The sequence below is a fragment of the Theropithecus gelada genome, chromosome 1 (assembly GCF_003255815.1).
Source record: "Theropithecus gelada isolate Dixy chromosome 1, Tgel_1.0, whole genome shotgun sequence".
NCBI lineage: Eukaryota > Metazoa > Chordata > Mammalia > Primates > Cercopithecidae > Theropithecus > Theropithecus gelada.
Genome location: NC_037668.1, coordinates 80,665,534 through 80,689,694, shown reverse-complemented (window position 1 = coordinate 80,689,694; position 24,161 = coordinate 80,665,534). Strand labels below are relative to the sequence as shown.

Genomic DNA, 24,161 nt, shown 5'->3' with positions numbered 1-24,161 from the left:
TTTTTTTTGAGACGGAGTCTGGCTCTGTCGCCCAGGCTGGAGTGCAGTAGCCGGATCTCAGCTCACTGCAAGCTCCGCCTCCCGGGTTCACGCCATTCTCCTGCCTCAGCCTCCAGAGTAGCTGGGACTACAGGCGCCCGCCACCTCGCCCGGCTAGTTTTTTGTATTTTTTAGTAGAGACGGGGTTTCACCGGGTTAGCCAGGATGGTCTCGATCTCCTGACCTTGTGATCCGCCCGTCTCGGCCTCCCAAAGTGCTGGGATTACAGGCTTGAGCCACCGCGCCCGGCCCTAATTTTGTATTTTTAGTAGAGGTTTCTCCATGTTGGTCCGGCAGGTCTCGAAGTCCTGACCTCATGTGATCTGCCCGCCTCGGCCTCCCAAAGTGCTGGGATTACAGGCGTGAGCCACCACGCCCGGCTCGAACATTCTTTTTTGTTTGTTTGTTTGTTTTGAGACAAGGTCTTGCTCTGTTGCACAGACTGGAGTGCAGTGGCTGAATCACAGCTCACTGCAGCCTTGAGTGCTTGGCTCAAACAATTCCTCCACATATGGATTTAAATGCTTTTAGGCATGTACTCTTTAGGCTCCTGAGTAGTTGGGACCACAGATGTGTGCCACCGTGCCGGGCTAATTTTTTTATTATTTGTAGAGACAGGGCCTCACTATGTTGCCCAGGTTGGTCTTGAACTCCTGGGCTCAAGTGATCCTCCTACTTCGGCCTCCCAAAGTGCTGGGATTACAGGCGTGAGCCACCATGCCTGGCCTACTGTGAACATTGTTTTTAAAAATATATAACAGCTTTATTGAGATACAGTTCATGTACCATACAATTCACCTATTTAAAGTGTACAATTTGATGGATTCTAGTATAGTCACAGAGTTGTGCGACCATAACAATTTCATCATCCCAAACATTTTCATCACCCTAGACGGAAACTCAATACCCAATACAGTGACTTCCCATTTCCCCCACCCCATTTCCTAACCTTATTTATTTTATATGCATCCTTTCTCATTTTTCCCTGATCAACTTTGCCAATGAGTTTTCAATATTATTAAATATGTTCGAAGAATCAATTCTTGGAATTATTGATCCTCTCTAAAATAATGGTATGTTTTTTATTTTATTAATTTTTACTTTCATCTTTGTTATTCCTTCCTTCTACTTTCTTTGGGCTTATTCTTTTGTTGTTTCTCTACCATAGGCAGACTTATTTATAGCTCCTTTTTAGTAAGAATGTATCTTTGGGGAGGAAGTCATAGCTTTATACTAGGAGTCTTCTGTCTGATGGGCTTCCAGAAGCCATGACAATCAAAGCCTAAATTTCATCTAGTTTGGCAACTGCCCTCAATGAGGGAAGCCGGCTTTAATGATCCACTCACCAATGTGGTTTGCCATTTTTACTTGGTTTTGGGCCTCTGAGTATTTTTTACTAACTTGCCAACTCAATGGTCAATTTCAAATGACCTAAAAAAAAAATTTTCAGGGCCGGGTGAGCAGGCTCACGCCTGTAATCCCAGCATTTTCGTAGGCTGAGGTGGGCAGATCACAAAGACAAGAGATTGAGACCATCCTGGCCAACATGTTGAAACCTCGTCTCTACTAGAAATACAAAAATGAGCTGGGTGTGGTGGCAGGCGCCTGTAATCCCAGCTACTTGGGAGGCTGAGGCAGGAGAATCGCTTGAACCTGGGAGGCGGAGGTTGCAGTGAGCTGAGATTGCGCCACTGCACTCCAGCCTGGCAACAGAGCAAGACTCCGCTTTTTTAAAAAAAATTTAAGCAACATTTTTAGTATTCATCCTGACAGGTTACACCTTCTACCATACTGCTAGAAATGGAAAAGACACGTCTTAATCATTTCTGTATCCCAGCATTTGATAGTGCCTAGCCCAGAAGAGATCCTCTGTGCCTATCTGTTGAAATGATCACAAACTCAAGATCTAGGAGGAAGATGAGTTTTATATGGCTTGTACTAGGTCCCCCAATAAATGGATTTAGGTGATTTTAGGCATGGAATATACTCCTTTGGTGTCCACTTCTCTGTTTTCTTACACTCAGTCATACCACAGCCTCCAAAGGCATTTGAATTTGAAGCCTTGGTCTATTAAACTTGGTCTATTAAACTATTAAACTGTAGGAGATGAGTAGAAGACACTACAAGGACTATTTGAAAAGGAATTCACATAAGCTTACCTGCTGGTGATTGGGAAAATGTTCCATGGCTTTGAGTAGCAAATGGGTCACATCAGCCAGGAGTCGGACAGGCATTCCTGCAGCAAGATCCTGCTTGGTTAAGTTAAATACACAGGCGCTTGCAGCCAGTTGCACTGGCAAATTCATAGGGTGGTTTCTCATCCCAGTAACCACAAGCTGGAAAAAAAAAAGAGTCCTCTTAATTCACCTTATAAATACAAGCCCACTTCATTGAGCAGCATTATTTTGTTGGTCTGTAGTAACTTCAAAGATGTCGTAAGTTTCTTTTACATCCTCATGTGCAAACAGCCTAGGATATAGCAAGTTACTCACAAATAGTTCCAGTCTACCTCATCAAGGCAGGTATTCAGCTATTCATATCTAGAGGTTTTCTGTAAAGCTAATAAATCTTTTCAACACAGGTCACTCATCTTTGTATTTTTTTTCTTTTTTTTTTTTTTTTGAGACAGAGTCTCGCTCTGTCGCCCAGGCTGGAGTGCAGTGGCCGGATCTCAGCTCACTGCAAGCTCCGCCTCCCGGGTTCACGCCATTCTCCTGCCTCAGCCTCCCGAGTAGCTGGGACTACAGGCGCCCGCCACCTCGCCCGGCTAGCTTCTTGTAATTTTTTTAGTAGAGACGGGGTTTCACCGTGTTAGCCAGGATGGTCTCGATCTCCTGACCTCGTGATCCACCCGTCTCGGCCTCCCAAAGTGCTGGGATTACAGGCTTAAGCCACTGCGCCCGGCCTGTATTTCTAAGACCTACTTATGGTGCCTGTTACATGGAAGGCAGTGAATAAATTCTCACTGACTTGAATAGAGCATAACTTCATTCTCAAATCTCAATCTTCAGTTCCTTGAGAACACTGCTGAGGTTAGAGTGCAATAAAATCCATTCACTTCCCCTGGCCTAGACAACTATTTCTCACTTTTTCCTCTGACCTCAAACCCCCAACGAATCCTTCCCATTCTTCACTATCAGCTGAAGATCTTGCTTTCAACTACACTAAGAAAACTGCCAGCCTGGGCAACACGGTGAAACCCCATCTGTATAAAACAGTGCAAAAATTTGCTGGGTGCCAGGAGCGGTGGCTCACACCTGTAATCCCAGGACTTTGGGAGGTCAAGGTGGGTGGATCACGAGGTCGGGAGATCGAGACCATCCTGCCTAACATGGTGAAACCCTGTCTCTACTAAAAATACAAAAAATTAGCCGGGTGTGGTGGCAGGCACCTGTAGTCCCAGCTACTTGGGAGGCTGAGGCAGGAGAATGGCGTGAACCTGGGAGGCAGAGCTTGCAGTGAGCCGAGATTGCACCACTGCACTAGAGCCTGGGTGACAAAGTGAGACTCCATCTCAAAAAAGAAAAAGAAAGAAAGAAAGAAAGAAAAAACAAACACAGAAATTAGCTGGGCATGGTGGCGCATGCCCGTAATCCCAGCTACTTGGGTGGTTGAAGCAGGATAACTGCTTTAACCCAGGAGGTAGAGGTTGCAGTGAGCCAAGAGCACACCATTGCACTCAAGCCTGGGTGACAAAGGCGAAACTCCATCCCTCTCTCTCTATATATATATATATATACACACACACACACACACACGCGCGCGCGTATATATACACACACACACACATACATATATGAAGCTGGGCATGGTAGTGCATGCCTATAGTCCCATCTACTTGAGAGGTGAGGTGGGAGGATCGCCTGAGCCCTGGGAGGCAGAGCCTGTAGTGAGTCATGGTTGTGCCACTGCGCTTCAGCTTGGGGGACAGAGTGAGACCCTGCCTCTAAGGAAAAGAGAAAAAAAAAAAAAAGAAAAGAAAACTGAAGCAACCAGAAAAGAATTTCAGATTCTCATTACTACATCTATCCTACTTACCAGCATACGTATATATACATCACCTTCCTGCCTGCTACCATAAGGAATCTTTTGGGGTCCTTTGTAAAACAAATCCCTCCATGTATATGTTAGATCATTATTTTCTTGTCTACTGAAGGGAAGCTGTTCACCCCTCCTACTCCTATATCAATTTTTTATTCTGTACTGGATCATTCATATCAGGATATAAACAAGATACATTTTTCCTGTTAAAAAAAAATCAAAACATTCCTCTTTTAATCTCACTTACTCAAACAATTACCATCTTTTTTCTTTGCTCTCCTTTGCAGCAAAATTCCCTATAAGAATTGCCTTGGCCAGGCATGGTGGCTCATGCCTGTAATCCCAGCACTTTTGGGAGACCGAGGCAGGTGGATCACTTGAGATCAGGAGTTCGAGACCAGCCTGGTCAACATGGTGAAACCTCGTCTCTACTAAAAATACAAAAATTAGCCGGGCGTGGTGGCGGGTGCCTATAATCCCAGCTACTCGGGAGGCTGAGGCAGAAGAATCGCTTGAACATGGGAGGCGGAGGTTGCAGTGAGCTGAGATAGTGCCACTGCACTCCATCCTGGGCAATAGAGTGAGACTCAGTCCCCCCCCAAAAAAAAAAGGAATTGCCTAGGCTAGGTGTAGTGGCTCATGCCTGTAATTACAGAACTCTGGGAGCTCAAGGCAGGAGGATCACTTGAGGTCAGGAATTCGAGACTAGCCTGGGCAACACAGCAAGAACCTCTCTCTACAAAAAATTTTTAAAAATTAGCTTGTGCAACATAGTGTGACCCTGTCTCTAAAAAATTAGCCAGGTGTGGTTGCATGGGCCTGTAGTCCTAGCTATTCGGGAGGCTTAGGCAGGAGGATTGCTGGAGCCTAATAAATAAATAAATTTATTTATTTTTAAAAATTTTAAAAATTAGCCAGGTGTGATGGCACACACCTATAGTCCCAGACGTTTAGGAGGTTGAGGCAGAAGATTGCTTGAGCTCAAGAGTTTGAGGTTGCAGTGAGCTGTGATCGTGCACCACTGCACTCCAGCCTGGGCAATACAGCTAGATCCTCTATCTTTAAAAAAATAAAATAAAAGTGGCTCACTCCTATAATCCCAACACTCTGGGAGGCCAAGGCGGGAGAATCACTTGAGCCCAGGAATTTGAGACCAGCCTGGGCAACATAGTGGGTCTCCATCACTACAAAAAAAAAAAAAACAATAATAATAACAAATTTTAAAATTCAGCCAGGCATGGTGTTATACGCTTGTAGTTCCAGCCACTCTGGAGGCTGAGGCAGGGGGATCATTTGAGCCCAGGAGGGAGGTCAAGGCTGCAGTGAACCATGATCATGCCACTGCACTCCAGCATGGGTGACAGAGTAAGATGCTACCTCAATAAATAAATAAATAAATAAATAAATAGCCTATATTCTTTCATTTATCTCCGAATCATTCTCTGAATGTCTGAATGAATATTTCAGATCAAGACTAGAGATCTAGTCCTTTGTTGCTCAGTTCACAGTAATCAAAACCAAAAAAAAAAGACAATTCATATACAAAGTGCCAACATCCTCTGATATATATAAAAGGAGTGACAGGTGTTGGTGATAATATCCTAAGGACTAAAATGTTACTGGTTCCTACCCAAGCACCTCATTCTCAGAATTTAAGGTATGTAGGATGTCAAGTTGTGGCTCTGCCACTGACTTATTATTACTTAATGTCACAGAACCTCAATTTCATAATCTGTAAAACAGAAGACAAAACCCATCTCTTGGAATTGTGCCCACTAAACAAGGTGCCAAATATAATATAGTCCTATGCTCATTGGTTTTCAAAACTGAATGTGCATAAGAATTACCTTGGAATTATCTTGGGGGCTTATTAAAATGCAGATTCCTGCGCCTCATCTAGCTCTACTGAATCTAAATTTTGGGGGGTGGGGTTTACAAATATCTTTTTTTTTTTTTTCAGACAAGGTTTCACTCCTGTCACCCAGGTTGGAGTGTGGTAGCATGATCTCGGCTCGCTGCAACCTCTGCCTCCCAGGCTCGAGCAACTCTCCCGCCTCAGTGTCCCATGTAGCTGGCACTACAGGTGTGTGCCACCACACCTGGCTAATTTTTGTAGAGATAGGGTTTTGCCATGTTGCCCAGCCTGGGCCTTGAACTCCTGAGCTCAAGTGATCTGCCTGCGTTGGTTTCCCAAAGTACTGGGATTACAAGGGTGAGCCACCACGCCTGGTCACAAATATGCTTTTTAAATAAGCAATATCCTAGACTTGTAGTGGTCAAAGGACCACTTTTTTTTTTTTTTTTTTTTTTTTTTTGAGAGAACCTTGCTCTGTTGCTCAGGCTGGAGTGCAGTGGCATGATCTCGGCTCACCGTAACCTCGGCCTCCCAGGTTCCTCATGCCTCAGTCTCCTGAGTAGCTGGGATTACTGGCGTGCACTACCACACTCGGCTAATTTTTTGTATTTTTAGTAGAGATGGGGTTTCGCCATGTTGGTCAGGCTGGTCTAGAACTCCTGGCCCCAGGTGACCTGCCTGCCTCAGCTTCCCAAAGTTATTATAGGTGTGAGCCACTGTGTCCTGGCCCAAAGGACCACATTTTGATAAATGTTGCCCTAAGCATTCAATAAAATTAAGAAACCTCCTTTCTTGCCCTTCAAAAGCTGTCTTGGTTAAAATAGCTGGGTGCTGTGATGTACACCTGTAGTCCTAGCTACTTGGGAGGCTGAGACAGGATTGCCTGAGCCCAGGAGTTTGAGGTCTGTGAACAGCCATTGCACTCTTGCCTGGGGAACACAGTAAGACCCTATGACTTAAAAACAAAATTTTTTTAAACTTAATTGGGGAGTAATGTAAATCAGTTAAGAATGCACAGTAGGTTCTAAACAGCATGGAAAAGTGCCTTGTGGAATTCCGATATCTGCTTGCTTTATTTCTCTTTCTTTTTTTGTATTTTTTAATACTTTTTGTAGAAATGGGGTTTTGCCATGTTGCTCAGGCTGGTCTCGAACTCTAGGGCTCAAGCTACCCATCTGTCTCAGCCTCCTGAAGTGCTGGGATTACAGGCATCAACTACCACACCTGGCCCAATATTGTATTTCTAAAAAAATCTATTTGGGAAACAACATATGGTTAATATACAAAACAGTGTCCTGATCCCAGTCATATACTTTCATTTTCTATAGTAGCTGGTGACAAAATACCATGGTGGTCACTGGTTTTAGGTAGATAAATATGTACAAGACATTTATATGCTTAATGAGACTACTATAAAACTTCAATAACATTGTACAACTATATTCTCTCTCGTTTGTGGCTAATAATTGAAATCACACGTCATCAATCATATTATAAATAATAAAAAAAGACTAAATGCAAATTTTCTTTTTTTTTTTTTTTTTTTTTGAGACGGAGTCTTGCTCTGTCGCCCAGGCTGGAGTGCAGTGGCCGGATCTCAGCTCACTGCAAGCTCCACCTCCCAGGTTTACGCCATTCTCCTGCCTCAGCCTTCCAAGTAGCTGGGACTACAGGCGCCCGCCACCTCGCCTGGCTAGTTTTTTTTTTTTGTATTTTTCAGTAGAGACGGAGTTTCACCGTGTTAGCCAGGATGGTCTCGATCTCCTGACCTCGTGATCTGCCCGTCTCGGCCTCCCAAAGTGCTGGGATTACAGGCTTGAGCCACCGTGCCTGGCCCTAAATGCAAATTTTCACCAATTTTCTTCAAAAAATCATCTGCCCAGGGAAATCGTTTCAAAAATTTCATATCCAGTTTCTTATTCTTACCTTTAAAATTTCTGGCTTTGTTTTTTCCATCACATGAGTCAGACTAAAAAGATGAAATAGAGCTTCCCGAACAAAGAATGCCCGTTCACTGTAACGCTTCAGTGCTTCTGCAATCTGAGTTTCATTGGCTTCTCCAGACACCTGTGAACATAACCAGATTAGCTTTTAGAATTCTCTCTCTTTCTCTATCTAAATATCATTTGTGGCCAGGTGTGGTGGCTCATGCCTGTAATCCCAGTACTTTGGGAGGCCAAGGTGGGTGGATCATGTGAAGTCAGGAGTTCGAAACCACCCTAGCCAACATGGTGAAACCCCATCTCTACTAAAAATAAAAAAGTTAGCCAAGCGTTGTGGCGCACGCCTGTAATCGCAGCTACTCAGGAGGCTGAGGCAGAAGAATTGCTTGAACCGAGAAGGCAGAGGTTACAGTGAGCTGAGATCGTACCACTGCACTCCAGCCTGGGCAACACAGCAAGACTCTGTCTCTAAATAAATAAATAAATATAATTTGTATACATGGCATCTAGGATAGTTATGTAAAGCTGGAATCAAATAAAAATGATTATACTTTCCAATCTATCCAGATTAGTCATCTTAAAAAGGTGTATTTGTCTTGAAGAGATGTATATTAGATAAACTCAGAACCTAGCATAAGACAATGGGTGAAATTTTCTGTATTATACCTAAAATAAATCCCAAGATATTTAACACTATTTATAAGGCCCTACCACTTGATGAGGATCCTATCTGCCTCTTACTCCTCTCCCCCTAGCTCACAATGTTTTAGCTATATACCCCTTTTTTCCTCATCTTTCCGTAAGTCAAGCTTTTTCTCAGTAAAACACCACTCATACAATGTCCTCTCTGACTGAAAACTTCCTCTCTTTGCCTGACTAATTTCTACTCATTCTTCCTTATTCAAGTTAAGGACACTTTCTTAGAGAAGTCTTTTTGAGCCACTGATTTAAATTAGGTCCCCTGAAACATCTTTCATAGCTATCATAATCCCCCACTGGATTGATCTATTCACCATTGTACCCCAATAGCTAGCATTATGCTTGGCTCAGAATACGTACTCCATAAGTATTCATCAAATAAATGTATCCATTAATTTCTCCAGATTTATCATGCTCCTTTTCAGCACCAAGAGGTTCTGTTTAAACTTAAGTCTTTCTAGGGATTCCTAACATAAAAGTATATTATTTTATTTTATTTTATTTTTATTTTTTTGAGATGGAGTCTTGCTCTGTTGCTCAGGCTGCAGTGCAGTGGCTCGATCTCAGCTCACTGCAAGCTCTGCCTCCCAGGTTCACACCATTCTCCCGCCTCAGCCTCCTGAATAGCTGGGACTACAGGCGCCCGCCACCACGCCCGGCTAACTTTTTGTATTTTTAGTAGAGACAGGGGGTTTCACCGTGTTGGCCAGGATGGTCTCGATCTCCTGAACTCATGATCCACCTGCCTCAGCCTCCCAAAGTGCTGGGATTACAGGTGTGAGCCACCACGCCCGGCCCAAAAGTATATTATTTTAAGATAATATACTTATCTTAAAATGTGGTTCATGTGCCACTGGGCAACCAAATATAGGTAACAGAAAGTGGCTCTTTATAAAAGTAATCCAACTAGTAAGAGAAAAATAAATGATTAAAATATCACCATAATTCTGAGTGAATTGATAGATCTAGCTACTAAGTGTCAATAACTGCTAACATCACAGAAAGACAAACTACTAGGCATTTATGTACCTCATAATGTAAGAATATAACACCTAAGGGTCTGGCCAAAGGGATAAAACGTTAAGTCTAATTAAGCCTCCAAATCCAGCTACCAATTTGCAGAAAATAAGAGAAAGATGCACCATTAGTATACAATCAGCAAAATCCAGGCTGGCAGAGTGGCTTATATCTGTAATCCCAGCATTTTCGGAGGCTGAGGCAGGAGGATCACTTTAAGCCCAGGAGTTCCAGACCAGCCTGGGCAACAAAGCAAGACCCTGTCTCTACAAAACAGCAACAAATACAATAAAATCCAGACTTAGGGAAACTCTACAAATCATAACGATAGATTCTTCAATAAACAAATTATAAGGAAAAGAAAGGGATGGAGGAGGAACCTATAAACTAAAAGATACTCAAAAGACATCAAATTGTTTTAAATGGGCAAGATTATCCAGGTGCCTAAATAGTTGGGTCATAAAATTATGAAGAAATGAAAGGACATGGCCAGGTGTAGTGGCTCACACCTGTAATCCCACCACTTTGGGAGGCCGAAGTGAGCTTTGGGGTAGCTGACAAAGTTCTGTTACTTAACCTGAGTGATGGTTTCAAGTGTGTCCACTTTTATTTGAACTTAAGCTACATAATTATTTATCGTCTTTGTCTCTGTTTTATTTTACAATAAAGTTTTAAAAAATGCCAAAAAATGTCATTCAGAGAGACTATCTCATAATAAGGGGAAGATTTAGTCTTTTTTGGCAGTAACATTATACAGTGTGACACAAAAGTAATCAAATATTTTAAAAATATATTACTCAGTAACAAAGTTTTATATAAACATATAATATTCAGCCAGGCAAAATGGCTCATGCCTGTAATCCCAGCACTTTGGGAGGTAGAGGCAGGAGGATCACTTGAGCCCAGGAGTTCAAAACCAGCCTGGGGAACATAGTAATACCCTGTCTCTATAAAAGAAAATAAAAATCAGTTGCGTGTGACGGTGCATGCCTGTAATCCCAGCTACTTGGGAGACTGAAGTGGACTGCTTGAGCCCAGGAATTTGAGGCTGCAGTAAGCCATGACTGTGCCACAGCACTCCATGATGGGCAACAGAGTGAGACTCTTGATTATCAAAAAACAAAAAAGCCTATAATACTCACATTGGAATATGCAGCTTTGAGGAAATGAAGGGATGTATCATGGCTGACATTTCAACCATTAATAGGATATGCTACAAGAGTCTGAAATGAATTAGACTACAGTATTGATATGTGTCACATGACGCAAGGGCACATATTAAGAATTTCTAAGATTGTTGAAATAATAATAAAAGTTTCTTTACTTCCATTACTTTATGTCTTTTCTTTTTTTTTTCCTTTTTTTTTTTTTTTTTTGAGACGGAGTCTCGCTCTGTCGCCCAGGCTGGAGTGCAGTAGCGCAATCTCGGCTCACTGCAAGCTCCGCCTCCCGGATTCACGCCATTCTCCTGCCTCAGCCTCCTGAGTAGCTGGGACTGCAGGCGCCCGGCACCACGCCCGGCTAATTTTTTTGTATTTTTAGTAGACATGGGGTTTCACCGTGTCAGCCAGGATGGTCTCGATCTCCTGTCCTCGTGATCCGCCCGCCTCGGCCTCCCAAAGTGCTGAGATTACAGGCGTGAGCCACCGCGCCCAGCCCTTTTTTCCTTTTTTTTTGAGACACGGTCTCGCTCTGTCGCCCAGAGTGGAGTGCAGCGGCAGGATCTCAGCTCACTGCAACCTCTACTTCCCGGGTTCAGGCAACTGTCATGCCTCAGCCTCCCGAGTAACTGGGATTACAGGCACCTGCCACCACGTCCGGCTAATTTTTGTACTTTTAGTAGAGACGGGATTTCGCCACGTTGGCCAGGCTGCTCTCAAACCCCTGACCTCAAGTGATCAGCTGACCTTGGCCTCCTGAAGTTCTGGGATTACAGGCATGAGCCACCACGCCCGGCCTCCATTACTTTACTTCTTTAAATGCTTTTTAAACTTCCTATTCATGTATAACATATTTACACAAACTCGTTTGGACTACATATTCACATATACAAATGGGTATTTAATAAAATTTTTCAAAGTGTTCAGTTCATTGAATCACCCAGAACTTTTTCTTATAAATTCAGAAAAAAACACTGAAATGTGAAATGAGAAAAAACTGTAAGAGGGAAATAAAAAATAATCTAAATCAGACTTTATTCTTCCTTTACCCACATTTGGTTGGTTCCAACAACTTTATAAATCTCTTAAGTGAAATATATTCTCAAGTTACCTTGAATATAAAATTAAAGAACTTTTGTTACTGGAAGAATGTTAAACACTCTAAGTCAATTGCTTTTTTTTTTTTTTTTTTTGAGACACAGTCTCTCTCTATTGTCCAGGGTGGAGTGCAGTGGCACAATCTCGGCTCACTGCAACCTCCACTTCCCGGGTTCCAATGATTCTCCTGCCTCAGCCTCCTAAGTAGCTGGGACAACAGGCGTCTGCCACCACGCCTGGCTAAATTTTTTTGTATTTTTAGTAGAGGCGGGGTTTTCACCATGTTGGCTAGGCTGCTCTCCAACTCTTGGCCTCAAGTGATCCGCACGCCTTGGCCTCCCAAAGTGCTGGGATTATAGGCGTGCTCTGAGCCAATTTTATTGCATATATATATGTATGTTTTTGTTTTTTTTTTTAAAGGTATCTCAGGGAAGAGCGAAAGATCAACTGTGTCAAATACCATTTTACTTTGGGTCAAATACAATGAAGACTAAGAACTAACATTGGGTTTAGCAGATTTTTGATGTTCTCATGAGTTGGGAGCCACAGCTTGGGAGATAATCCAAGTGGATTAGGTGGCCAACAAATATAAGAATTCTAGTTGTGGAGAAATGGAAGGTTCAGGAAACTGATGGTGACAGATGAGAAAACTGAGTAGGGAAATAGTGAGAAGAGAAAATCGAGTGCAGAAATACTGATGACAGAGCTGGAAATTCTATGGTAAGAAAGCCAGGCTAGGCTCAGGGGCTTACACCTGTAATCCCAAAAGTGGGAGGCCAAGGTGGGAGGATCACTGAGCGAGAACCCATCTTTACAAAAACACTAAAAAAAAAAAAAAGGCCAGGCGTGGTGGCTCATGCCTGTAATCCCAGCACTTTGGGAGGCCAAAGCAGGCAGATCACCTAGGTCAGAAGTTCAAGACCAGCCCGGCTAACATGGTGAAACCCCATCTCTACCAAAAATACAAAAATCAGCTGCACATGGTAGCAGGCACCTGTAATCCCAGCCACTCAGGAGGCTGAGGGAGGAAATTCGCTGAAACCCAGGAGGTGGAGGTTGCTGTGAGCTGAGATCGCGCCACTGCACTCCAGCCTGGGTGACTGAGCAAGACTCCATGTCAAAAAAAAAAAAAAAAAAAATAGCCAGTTATGATGGCACTTGCTTGTGGTCCCAGCTACTCAGGAGGCTAAGCCAGGAGGATCCACTCAAGCCCAGGAGGTAGCGGCTGCATGAGCTTGTTCATGCCACTGTACTCCAGCCTGGGTAACAGGGCGAGACCCTGCCTCTGGGAAAAAAAAAAAGTTATTTTAAAACAGTGATTCATGAGTTTGGCTGGACACTGCAGTCATCTTGAAGCTTTAAAAAATAGTGATGCCTGTGTCTCACCTCTCTTCCTAATACAGTCTTTGCACATATTATTCTGTCTGCTGGGAATACTGTCTACTGAGCTACTCACCCTTAAGATCTCCACTCATTCATCAATTTCTCAGAGAAACCAGGCTGGGAGTGGTGGCTCATGCCTATAAACCTAGCACTTTGGAAGGCCAAAGCAGGTGAACTGCCTGAGCTCAGGAGTTCGAGACTCGCCTTGGCAACATGGTGAAACCCTGTCTCTCCTAAAATACAAAAACTTAGCCGGGTATGGCAGTGTGTGCCTGTAGTCCCAGCTACTTGGGAGGCTGAGGCAGGAGAATAACTTGAACCTGGGAGGCGGAGGTTGCAGTGAGCCAAGATCATGCCATTACACTCCAGCCTGGGTGACAGAGCAAGATTCCATCTCCCAAAAAAAAAAAAAAAAAAAGTATTTATGGTTTAAAGCATATATCTATAAAAGTATATAAGTAAATAGGTATAAATATAAAAATGTATTTGTAATAATATAATCACCACTCCCATTAGGTTAAGCTACTTGGAGGCAGATCCTGTATCATTTTCTTTTCCTTTTTTTTTTTTTGAGATGGAGTCTCACTCTATCACCCAGGCTTGAGTGCAGTGGCACAATCTTGGCTCTCTGCAACTTCTGCCTCCTGGGTTCAAGAGATTCTCCTGCCTCAGGCTCCCGTGTAGCTGGCAATATAGGCACATGCCACCATGCCTGGCTAATTTTTGTATTTTTAGTAGAGACGGGGTTTCACCATGTTGGCCAAGCTGGTATCGAACTCTTGACCTCAAGTGACCTGCCCACCTCTGCCTCCCAAAGTGTTGGGATTACAGGTGTGAGCCACCACACCCAGCCTCATTTTCATTTTTGAATCCCAAGCTCTATCAAATCCAACTGATGTTTGTTAAACTAAATTTAAACCATTAGGCATGAGAAATCTTAGGAAAAGCAAAATTCTACCATTTCTACAGTAGAGATCTCCTTAGAATACTTGATCTCCCACTAGGTATTCAATTCAACAAGGGGTGTCCCCAGTTTCTCCGAAGTTATCCATTAAAAACAGTATATGTAGCTGGGCGCAGTGGCTCACGCCTGTAATCCCAGCACTTTGGGAGGCCAAGGCGGGCAGATCACAAGGTCAGGAGATCAAGACCATCCTGGCTAACACAGTGAAACCCTGTCTCTACTAAAAATACAAAAAATTAGCCGGGTGTGGTGGCAGGCACCTGTAGTCCCAGCTACTCGGGGGGCTGAGGCAGGAGAATGGTGTGAACCCGGGAGGCAGAGCTTGCAGTGAGCTGAGATGGCACCACTGCACTCCAGCCTCGGCGACAGAGTGAGACTCTGTCTCAAAAGACAAAAAAACAAAAAAAACAGTGTATGTAAATGGTTCAAAATATCTAAACATTATCATCGTAAGACAACCTATTGTTTATCCAGGACCTACTATGTGACTTGCACTTTACATAGATTATCATTAATCTTCAGAATTCTGCAAGGTAAGAATACCATGTATTCTACAAATAAGGAAATAAAAACTCGAAGTGACATCATAGCTTGTCCTGGGTCATGAAGCTGAAATTTTAATTAGGACTCTAAAACCAGGCCGGGCGCGGTGGCTCAAGCCTGTAATCCCAGCACTTTGGGAGGCCGAGATGGGCGGATCACGAGGTCAGGAGATCGAGACCATCCTGGCGAACACAGTGAAACCCCGTCTCTACTAAGAAATACAAAAAAAAAAAATAGCCGGGCGAGATGGCGGGCGCCTGTAGTCCCAGCTACTCGGGAGGCTGAGGCCGGAGAATGGCGTGAACCCGGGAGGCGGAGCTTGCAGTGAGCTGAGATCCGGCCACTGCACTCCGGCCTGGGCGACAGAGCGAGACTCCGTCTCAAAAAAAAAAAAAAAAAAAAAAAAAAAAAAAGGACTCTAAAACCTTTCAACTATATGAGGCCCTGTTTCATGAACATGTTCCATATATTATAGACATTCATCTTTAACACAGTCTTATGCAACTAAGATATTGGTCAGCCTGACAGAATAATATATTTTTAAAGTCTAACCTTCAAATGTCCTTCGCCTGTGAGGAATTCAGAGTAACCAGCATCAGTAGCCAGCAAACCTACAAACTGCATGCTTGGACGTTGTTGTATAAAGGCTTCAACAGCTTTATCTGTCACGTGCTTTCTCCCAGAAACATCCAGAGAAACAAGGTTGGGTAGGATGTCTTTTTGTTCCAGTAAGCGAAGAGCTATGTCTGATGTAAACTGTTTATCATCTGAGATATCAAGATGATTCAGATGTTTGAGTTCCCGAACTACATCCAGTATCTGGGTGGTTGTCATTTTTAAACATTTCAAGTGGTGCATGGTTAGAGACTTGAGTCGGTCTTTGCAGGCCAGTAGAGCAGTGATATCTGTGATCGAGGTGTTAGAAATATCCAAGCTCTCTAATCTTGGCAACGAGGCAACTTCAGCCAGGTCTTCATTGTAAAAGAGAACATTGGTGATGCTTAAAGCTCGAAGGCCAGAAAGCCGGCTAAAGCACCGCTCGTAAGGATCCTCGAGGGAGAGAGTTAATGAATTCAGCACCAGGCACTGGAGATTCTGCTGGATCCATTTGTTACTGCCAAGTCCACTGATAATGTCTGTAATCGTGATATCAGCATTCACACCTGTGGCATCAAGTTCCACTAACTTGTGATGGCAGAAGGCTTTCCGGAAAGCAACAGCAGAAATCTTTGCTTTGCGAATGCAGGCTCGCTTTAAGCGCATCTGGTTGCCCCTAAAAATACCCACAGTTCCATCATTCAGTAGACCTGTGGAAAAACAAGCAGCACTTTAACTTCAAAAAACAGCTAAAGAATAGCTAAAATTTCCATCACACTTTACATTTCCAAAGTGCTCCCATGTAACAGTATCTTGTCTGATAATCACAATTCATTTAGGTGAGAATATTATTGTTTACAACCTGTAGATGAGTAAACTGGGGCTCAGAGAGTGGCTTTCCAAGATCACAGGGCCAGCAAGTGGCAGAGTCAGGACTGTGGCAGACATTATTGATATCCACTAACATCTGGTTCTTACCTTACCAGACAGACAACTACATTTCCCAGCCCATCCCTGGAGTTAGCTGGAGCCATGTGCCTAGTTCTGGCCAATGGACTGTATGCTGAAGCACCTGAGAGCCAGTGCATGATTTTCCATGCTGTCTTTTCCTGCTATGACAAATGAGGAGCCTTCACGTTCTAGAGAGCATAGTTTTATGAGGAGGAACCCTCCATCAGTTTGGACCCTAGGGTAACTACGAAGCAGAATTCTCTATGGACTTGCAGAGTTATGTACCACAAGTGAGGTAGAAACCTTGTGTTAAGGTATTTGATTTGTTACCAATACATTTCTAGCCTATCCTTTAAATTCCCTTAACATATTATTATACAAACAAATATATATACATATAATATATGTAGCATGCACTTAATGCCTTGTAATTCATTAATAAACCACTAGCCAGATCTCAAACCTTATTAAAGTGATCTAGGCCTAGGAAACATAGCGAGACCCCATCTCTACAAAATAACTGAAAACGAGTTGGGCATAGTGGTGCATGCCTATAGTCCCAGCTACTAGGGAGGCTGAGATGGAAGGATCACTTGAGCCCAGGAGTTCGTGGTTATAGTGAGTACTGCACTCCAGCCTGGGTGACAGAGTGAGACCCTGTCTCTTAAAAAAAAAAAAAACAACAACTAGTAGTTATAGCCCCTCCCTGGCAGATGAATGTAAATGAAGTCAACCCAGTAACCTCCTCGAAGTGCTTTCGAGATATACCTGTCTACCACAGTGTCACAAGCATATGATACTTTGGAGCCACATCAACAATATCACATATAAACTAAACAACACTGACTGTGAAAGAAGTAACAATCATGCCAAAAAAAGGTAGTCTAAGAACAGTCTGGGGTGAATGAGCAATTGAGGACAAGTAAATAAACAGCCTGAAGTCAAGAGAGGAACTCTAAGGTGGCACCTTAGCTGGCCCATACTCAAAATGTAGCTAGGCTGCCAGCCAGTCATCCTTAAATTAGAACTGAGGTATGTTTAAAAGGGAGCACTACTCTCTAATGAATTTTGCAGACTTAATTACAGTTACACAGTTAAAATCAAGAAAGGCCTTTGCAAAACTTGCCCAAGTGGACAAAAATAACTAATTACATATTAAGAACTCCATTATATTTTAGAGCTGCGCTGTCCAATACATAGTCACTAGCTACATACAGCTGGAGAGCACTTGAAAAGCAGGTGGTACAATGTGAGGTCAGCTACAAGTATAAAATATACACCAGATTGTGAAGATTTAATACAACAAAATAATGTAAAGTATCTCAATTTTTTATATTGACTACAGGTTGAAATGATCATTTTTTAATATATTGGGTTAAATAAAAATAACTAAAACTAGTTTCACTTGTTTCCTTTTATTTTTGTTTTTGTATGTGGCCACTGGTAAATTTAAAATTACATTTCTATTAAACACGGTGGTTCTAGAGACAGCCCTTCAAAGTACCTGAACTCTATTTCAGGGGAGTAAATTTCATGGTGGGGTCCATTCAGCAAATAGTTTATTAAACAATTACTATATGTCAAATATCCTAAATGTTGTAGATACAGAGAAAAATAAGATATGCCCCTATAATCAAAGGATTCATAATCCCATGGAGTAAAAAAGACACAAACAGCCATAACAAAATGAGATATTTGGTATACTAATGTCAAGTATAAGTACCACAAAAACAAAGAAAAGGAAGTAAACCACCACGAATGGAGATCTGGAAAAGATTTGATGGGAGAGGTGATCTTTGAGTAAGGCCTTTGAAGATGCTGGAAGAATTCAAAGATAGAGAAAGAAGGTTAGGAGGCCAGGTGCAGTGGCTCATGCCTGTAATCCCAGCATTTTAGGAGGCCGATGCAGATGGATCACATGAGGCCAGGAATTCGAGACCAGTCTAGCCAACATGACAAAACTTCATTTCTACTAAAAATGCAAAAATTAAACAGTTGTGGTGGTGCACGCCTGTAATACCAGCTACTTGGGAGGCTGAGGCAGAGAATCACTATAAACTTGGGAGGTGGAGGCTGCAGTGAGCCGAGATTGTGCCACTGCACTCCAGCCTGGGCGACAGAGTGAGACTCCATCTCAAAAAAAAAAAAAAAAAAAAGAGAGAGAAAGAAGGTTAGGTATATTAAAGAAAGAATATACAACATAAGCAAAGTCTTAAAGATGTCAAAGCAGCCGGGCGCGGTGGCTCAAGCCTGTAATCCCAGCACTTTGGGAGGCCGAGGCGGGTGGATCACAAGGTCAGGAGATCGAGACTATCCTGGCTAACATGGTGAAACCCCGTCTCTACTAAAAATACAAAAAACTAGCCGGGCGCGGTAGCGGGCGCCTGTAGTCCCAGCTACTTGGGAGGCTGAGGCGGGAGAATGGCGTGAACCCGGGGGGCGGAGCTTGCAGTGAGCCGAGATCGCGCCACTGCACTCCAGCCTGGGAGCACAGCGAGACTCCGTCTCAAAAAAAAAAAAAAAGATGTGAAAGCATATCACAGGGTTAGGAAATGGCAAGTAGTTCTTTCTATATTGCTTGAACATAAACAACTAGAGCCATAAGATGCGGTGCATTTCTGGGGATATAAGCATGCAAATGGGAGAGAAGAAATGAGGCTGAAGGTGAGCTGGAGCTTGATCACTCTGAAGGGTGAAGAGATGAAAGCAGATCAGCTAGGGACCTTGGGACCCATGGAACGACGCAGTAAAGTTCCTGGGTTTTTTCTGGTCATATATCCCAGATCTAAAGTTGAAGGAGCCAGCAGCCTGGAAACGTCAGTGGGCACAGACAAAAAAGCTCCCCCAAAATCTACTCACTGTAGCCAATGTACCAGGAAAGGAGCAACTAGTAAGACAGCAAACAGCTAGTAGATAGTAACCGCTCTACCTCAGCCAACATGACAGAAAAAACTGCGGCCCCACCCATGCCAGCAAATGCCAATAGGGGCCTAGATTTCTACCCCTGCCAGGCTATAATTACTTCCCCCAATCTGCCCACAGGGGAGGTGTTAGAGAAGTCTGAGTAGAGACCAAGGATTTTTATTCCTGCTGGGTGGTAAGAACTATCCCCCACCATGATGTCAGTAGATACCATAAGTGAAGCAAGCAGTGATGAAGTTCTCTATAGGAAGTCTAGTGGAAAGTCAGGACTTCCACAACTGCCCAACATTAATGAGGCCACCTCCTCCCAACATGGTGTCAGTAGAGGCCAACTGGGAAGCAGAAATGACATACCCATACGCCTTTCAGCTAGGGAAGTTATCAATAGAGTCCTAGTGGAGAGTCAGAATTCCAACCTCTGCATAGCCCTGCACCTTGGGTGTCAAGAGAAGCTAAGTGGGGAACCAGAAAGAACTTTTTTTTTTTTTTTTTTTTGAGACGCAGTCTTGCCCTGTGACCCAGGCTGGAGTGCAATGGCACTGATCTTGGCTCACTGCAACCTCCGCCCCCTGAGTTCAGACGATTCTCCTGCCTCAGCCTCCTGAGTAGCTGGGATTACAGGCACCCACAACCACACCCAGCTAATTTTTTGTATTTTTAGTAGACACTGGATTTCACCATGTTGGCCAGGATGGTCTCGATCTCCTGACCTTGTGATCCACCCCCTCCTTGGCCTCCCAAAGTGCTAGGATTACAGGCATGAGCCACCATGCCCAGCCCAGAAAGAACATTAACCCTAATCTGGCCGGGCATGGTAGTTCATGCCTGTAATCCCAGCACTTTGGGAGGCTAAGGCGGGCAGATCACGAGGTCAGGAAATCGAGACCATCTCAGCCAACATGGTGAAACACCATCTCCACTAAAACATAAAAAATTAGCCAGGCCTGGTGGTGCGTGCCTTGTAATCCCAGCTACTTGGGAGGCTGAGGCAGGGAAATCACTTGATCCCAGGAGACGGAGGTTGCAGTGAGCTGAGATCGTGCTACTGCACTCCAGCCTGGCGACAGAGCAAGACTCCGTCTCAAACAAAAAATTAGCCAAGCATGGTGGTGCACACCTGTAATCTCAGCTACTATGGGGACTGAGGCAGGAGAATGGCATGAACCTGGAGGCGGAGGTTGCGATGAGCCCAGATCGCACCATTGCACTCCAGCCTGGGCAACAAGAGCAAAACTCCATCTCAAACATAACATAACGTAACATAACATAACATAAAATAAAATAACATAAACTAACAACAAAATATAAAATACAATAACATAAAATAACATACAATAACAACAAAATAACAAAATAAAATAACATAAAATAACACAAGAAAATAAAATAACAAAATAAAATAACATAAAATAACATACAACATAAAATAACAAAGTAAAATAAAATAAAAATAACATAAAATAAAATAACATAACATAAAATAAATAAAATAATCTTTTTTTTTTTGAGATGGAGTCTAGCTCTGTCGCCAAAGCTGGAGTGCAGTGGCGGATCTCAGTCCACTGCAAGCTCCGCCTCCTGGGTTTACCCCATTCTCCTGCCTCAGCCTCCCGAGCAGCTGGGACTACAGGCACACACCGCCACGCCCAGCTAATTTTTTGTATTTTTAGTAGAGACGGGATTTCGCCATGTTAGCCAGGATGGTCTCGATCTCCTGACCTCGTGATCTGCCTGCCTCGGCCTCCCAAAGTGCTGAGATTACAGGCGTGAGCCACCATGCCAGGCCTACAATTTTTTTTTTTTTTTGAGACGGAGTCTCGCTCTGTCGCCCAGGCTGAAGTGCAGTGGCGGGATCTTGGCTCACTGCAAGCTCCGCCTCCCGGGTTCACGCCATTCTCCTGCCTCAGCCTCCCGAGTAGCTGGGACTACAGGCGCCCGCCACCACGCCAGGCTAATTTTTTGTATTTTTAGTAGAGACGGGGTTTCACCGAGTTAGCCAGGATGGTCTCGATCTCCTTTGCGATCCACTCGCCTCAGCCTCCCAAAGTGCTGGGATTACAGGCTTGAGCCACTGCGCCCGGCCTATAAAATTTTTTAAAAAGAACATTAACCCCAATCTGGCAATAACAAAGCAGTGCTCCTGCCTTCCACTGCTGGAGTGACGTCAGAGATTCAAACTAAAACAGAAAAGTCTCATATCACCTAAAATGTCCTAGTTTCAAAAAAAAATTACTCTGAATCATATTAAGAACCAGTAAGGCTTCAAACTGAAAAAGAGATAATCAATATATGCCAACAGTAAGGTAACAGAAATGTTAAAATTATTTGACAACGATTTTAAAGGAGCCATAATAAAATGCAATTAAATTTTCAAAAGTAAACAAAAATGCTTGAAAAAAAATGAGTAACAGGCCAGGCGCAGTGGCACTCTGGGAGGCGAAGGCAGGCGGACCATGAGGTCAGGAGTTCGAGACCAGCCTGACCAACATGGTGAAACCCCATTTCTACTAAAAATACAAAAATTAGCTGGGCATGGTGGCACATGCCTGTAGTCCCAGCTACTTGGGAGGCTGAGGCAAAAGAATGACTTGAACCTGGGAGGCGAGCATTGCAGTGAGCCGAGATCCGCCACTGCACTCCAGCCTAGGTGACAGAGCAAGATTCTCCGTCTCAAAAAAAAAAAAATTAATAAGAAAAAAATGAATAACAGAAAATCTCAGCAAGGCAAGAGAAGATACAAAGAAGAATCAAATAGAAATTTTAGAAGTGGGCCGGGCGCGGTGGCTCACGCCTGTAATCCCAGCACTTTCGGAGGCCAAGGCGGGCAGATCACGAGGTAAGGAGATCGAGACCATCCTGGCTAACACAGTGAAACTCCGTCTCTACTAAAAATACAAAAAATTAGCCGGGCGTGGTAGTGGACGCCTGTAGTCCCAGCTACTCGGGAGGCTGAGGCAGAAGAATGGCATGAACCCGGGAGGCGGAGCTTGCAGTGAGCCGAGATTGCGCCACTGCACTCCAGTCTGGACCACAGAGGGAGACTCCATCTCAAAAAAAAAAAAAAAGAAATTTTAGAAGTGAAAAATACAATAATGCTTGGGGTCAACAGTAAAATAGAGAGCAGAGAAAAAAGATCAGTGAACTAGAAGATAAAACAATATAAATTACCTAATTTAAATAACAAGAACAGAATGGGAAGAAAACCGAAACCAAAAACCTAAAGCTATATTTGCATCACTGGAATATCTCAAGGACAGGAGAAAGAGAGTGGGGTTGAAAAAGTACTTAAAGAAATAATGAGCAGGCACAGTGGTTCATGCTTACAATCCCAGTACTCTGGGAGGATGAGACAAGAGGCCAGGAGTTTGAGACCAGCCTGGGCAACATTGCAAGACTCCATCCCAACAACAAAAAATTTCAATCGGTCAGGCATGGTGGTGCATACCCGTAGTCCTAGCTACTCAGGAGGCTGAGGTGGAAAGATCGCTTGAGCCCAGGAGTTTGAGATTATAGCGAGCTATGATTGCACTCCACCTTGAAGGAAAGAGTAAGACCCTGACTGCAGGGTAAAAAAAAAAAAAAAAAAAAAAAAAACTGAGTATGGTGGCTCATTCCTGTAATTGGGAGGCTGAGGTGGGAGGACTGTTTTGAGCCCAGGGGTTCAAGACCAGCCTGCACAACACAGAAAGACATCATCTCTATTACAAATTTTTTAAAATTAGTCAGATGGAGGCATGCACCTGTGGTCTCAGCTACTCAGGAGGCTGAGGCAGGAGGATTGCTTGAGTCCAAGAGTTTAAGGCTGCAGTGAGCTATGATCATGCCACTACACTCCAGCCTGGGAAACAGAATGAGACCTTGTCTCAAAAAATAAATTTTTTAATTAAAAAAAAGATAGGCTGGGTACAGTGGCTCACGCCTAGAATCCTAGCACTTTGGGAGGCCAAGGCAGGAGGACTCCTTGAGGCCAGGGGTTCAAGACCAACCTGGCCAACATAGTGCAACTCCATCTCTATTTAAAAAAAAAAAAAAAAAATCACTCAGAAAAATTGGAAGCAGTGGTTTGCATGGAGTTAAGGGAATTTTATGACGGATGGCTTCAATTTTCTTACCAAGATAAATGGTGGAAAGTCTGAGAAGAGCAAAGAACATCTGAAGCTACTGTTAGGAACACTAGTTAACTGGGGAAATACTCCAGAATTCCTAGGCAGTGCCGAGGGGCCCACCTTTCTATTACTGACTTGCCTCCTTGTCATTCAGGTCTCAGTCTAGTATTACCACCTTAGAAGCTCCGATCATCCAAGTTAACACCTCCCTTCCTTTATTACTCTTCTTAAGAGAACAGTGTTCTTTCTCTCTCAGAGAATCTGGCACAAGCTGTAATTCTATATGTTTACTTCCTAACTGTGTCTCCCACTGGACTAAATGCTCCACGAAAGCAAGATTCATGTTGTGTTCATTGTCTTATTTAAATATTCACAGTAATCCCTGTGAGGGAGTTATAATTATCAACATTTTACAGATGAGGAATCTTAGACTTGCAGAGTCACTTGTCCAGGGTCAAATAGCAAATTAATGTTGGAACCAGGAATCAGACCTAGGGCTGATTTCTAGATCTCATGCTCTTTTCTTATTTTAAAAATATCTTGGCCGGGCGCGGTGGCTCAAGCCTGTAATCCCAGCACTTTGGGAGGCCGAGACGGGTGGATCACGAGGTCAGGAGATCGAGACCATCCTGGCTAACACGGTGAAACCCCATCTCTACCAAAAAATACAAAAAACTAGCCGGGCGAGGTGGCGGGCGCCTGTAGTCCCAGCTACTCAGGAGGCTGAGGCAGGAGAATGGCGTAAACCCAGGAGGTGGAGCTTGCAGTGAGCTGAGATCCGGCCATTGCACCCCAGCCTGGGCGACAGAGCAAGACTCCGTCTCAAAAAAAAAAAAAAAAAAA

General features: G+C 43.6%; 1 protein-coding gene across 2 annotated transcripts in view; it reads right to left on the bottom strand.

Moving 5' to 3' along the window:
* The window catches only part of ZYG11B (zyg-11 family member B, cell cycle regulator), a 103,849-nt gene that overhangs the window by 40,633 nt on the left and 39,055 nt on the right, over positions 1-24,161 (bottom strand). For both annotated transcript variants that reach the window (XM_025404848.1, XM_025404855.1), the window contains exons 3-5: positions 15,295-16,049; positions 7,862-8,002; positions 2,199-2,375 (exon numbers count right to left, since the gene is read on the bottom strand). In XM_025404848.1, the coding sequence (XP_025260633.1) occupies positions 2,199-2,375; positions 7,862-8,002; positions 15,295-16,049 (1,073 nt within the window). The remainder of the gene's footprint in view (positions 1-2,198; positions 2,376-7,861; positions 8,003-15,294; positions 16,050-24,161) is intronic.